The following is a 2,022-nucleotide window of genomic DNA, read 5'->3' on the forward strand; positions in this document are numbered from 1 at the left end:
ATTAATAATATTATATTATATTTACAACTAACTCTGTTGATGAATCAAACAAATATGTATGGATCACTCAAGAATTCTATTCTATTTCATTTTAACAAACAGTGTGACTTCTCTTTAATTTTTTAATTCTTTTTTTATCATCTTGTTTTTAGCCATTTAGATTTTTAGAATATATCTCTAATTTGTTGTTACGTTTGTTGAACATATGATAAATTTTTAAATTTGTTTCTTTACGTATTTCATTTTATTCTTACATCTTTGTGAAGAATTTCAATCATGGGATAACTGTTAATTGTTTTTAATCCTTGGTTTTGAAATCTTTGTATAATGTTAAAAAAAATTTTCTTTTTCCTCAAATTTGGATACCATATATCTATGTAATAAGATAATCACAAGTTTATATATTTTTTTAAATTTATTTTAGTAATGAGAGAGGAAATTTGTCCAATATAATTTTCTTATTTTCGTATCTAATTATTTTTTCTTTTTTTTTTTTTTTGATGTGATCTTTCCATATGAGAATCCCTTTGTCGAGATATACTACCATTATTATTTTTTTGTCTCATCGTTTATCTTAATTTTCGAATCTGCAATATATTTGTAAAAATAATGTGATTAGATTTGTTTGCATTAATTTTGATCTTTCACTTTTTTAGCCCATTCAACTGTTCTATCCAGATATTCCTGTAGGAATTTTGACACTTTTAAGAGACAGCAATAAATAAAGTCATTTTCGACTTTAAATATACGGATCTTACATGTATACTATCTTCACAAAGTCACACAGAGACTTACGATCCGTTATCATTGGTATGAAATATTTATTACAAACGATTACAATTTAATAATCCTTATTTTTTATTGTAAATTTATATTTGCTTGAATTTATTATAATTAATAATTTTATATATACACTTTTATAAATTTGTATTTTAAAATTTTTTTATTGATGAATTATTTATTTCATATGATATATATACATATATTTTTTTTAAAAAACTTACATAAAAAGAATTGTCAATTGCATAAACGTTGTTTCATGTAATAATTGTCACTCTAATTTTTTTTTTTTAATTTTAAGATGTTAAAATTTTGACGTTTCAATTTCACACGTTTCATATACGAAATCTTATTAAATCTATATCTCGTTTAGATTCAAATGTATCGAAAAATGAATTAAAGAAAAGGTTAATCTTTTCACGTCGCATGATAGATGACTAGCGCCATCAAGTAGCTAGCTTTGAAACATGACGATATATCGAAATAATTAATTCAAAACTGCGAATTGGATGATATTGAAATAACTGTTGAAGCAGTGTTTATTTTTCACTGTCGTGAACTTGTTTGCTTTTTAATTCCCTTTATATTAAACAATAAAGTATAAAATGATGCAAGCTTGTTTTTGGAGTTTGATGAGTATTTCTGGGAAAGTAAGTTTAAAAGAAAAATTATTTATTATCCAATGATCTCGATCATTACAATCAGATATCGATCAATCTATCGAAGGATAAATGATTTTCTTGTATATTTCGTTCGATTATTGATTTGACTAGCACAACTAAAATTTGTTAAATTCATTATTCATAAAAGTAAAAGTACATTTGGTTATATCTGATTTTTTCAAAGTTTAAAAATTGTAGAAAAATAGAAACAAATATTTTTTTAAATAACACTTTTTTTCTTTCTCTGTTTTTTATCAGCCATCACGAGACAAACGTATTGTACCTGGCTTGATAGCTATACAATTAAATAGATACACTACTTTAGAAGCTGATCTTGTAGTAATAGGTGGTGGGCCTGGTGGTTATGTGGCATCGATAAAAGCATCACAATTGGGAATGAAAACAATTTGCATAGAAGAAAGAGATACATTAGGCGGAACTTGTCTCAATACCGGATGCATTCCATCAAAATTTTTGTTACACAATTCAAACTATTATAACACGGCGTTCAATAAAAATTTTCAAAATAGTGGAATTACAGGTATAATTCTTTTCTTTTTTTTTTTTTTTTTTTTTTTTT

The 2,022-nt window shown here is 24.5% G+C and overlaps 2 protein-coding genes across 2 annotated transcripts in view; one reads left to right on the forward strand and one right to left on the reverse strand.

Annotated features, from left to right (window-relative positions):
• The window catches only part of LOC102681800 (matrix metalloproteinase-2), a 119,405-nt gene that overhangs the window by 110,118 nt on the left and 7,265 nt on the right, over positions 1-2,022 (reverse strand). The gene's annotated exons all lie outside the window — the stretch shown is intronic.
• Positions 1,197-2,022, forward strand: part of LOC102681062 (dihydrolipoyl dehydrogenase, mitochondrial-like) — a 2,599-nt gene continuing 1,773 nt past the window's right edge. The window contains exons 1-2 of the mRNA XM_006610458.2: positions 1,197-1,430; positions 1,701-1,983. Coding sequence (XP_006610521.1) covers positions 1,386-1,430; positions 1,701-1,983 — 328 coding nt within the window. The 5' untranslated portion in view covers positions 1,197-1,385. The remainder of the gene's footprint in view (positions 1,431-1,700; positions 1,984-2,022) is intronic.

The sequence above is a fragment of the Apis dorsata genome, unplaced genomic scaffold, assembly GCF_000469605.1.
Source record: "Apis dorsata unplaced genomic scaffold, Apis dorsata 1.3 scaffold_74, whole genome shotgun sequence".
NCBI classification, from domain to species: Eukaryota; Metazoa; Arthropoda; class Insecta; order Hymenoptera; family Apidae; genus Apis; species Apis dorsata.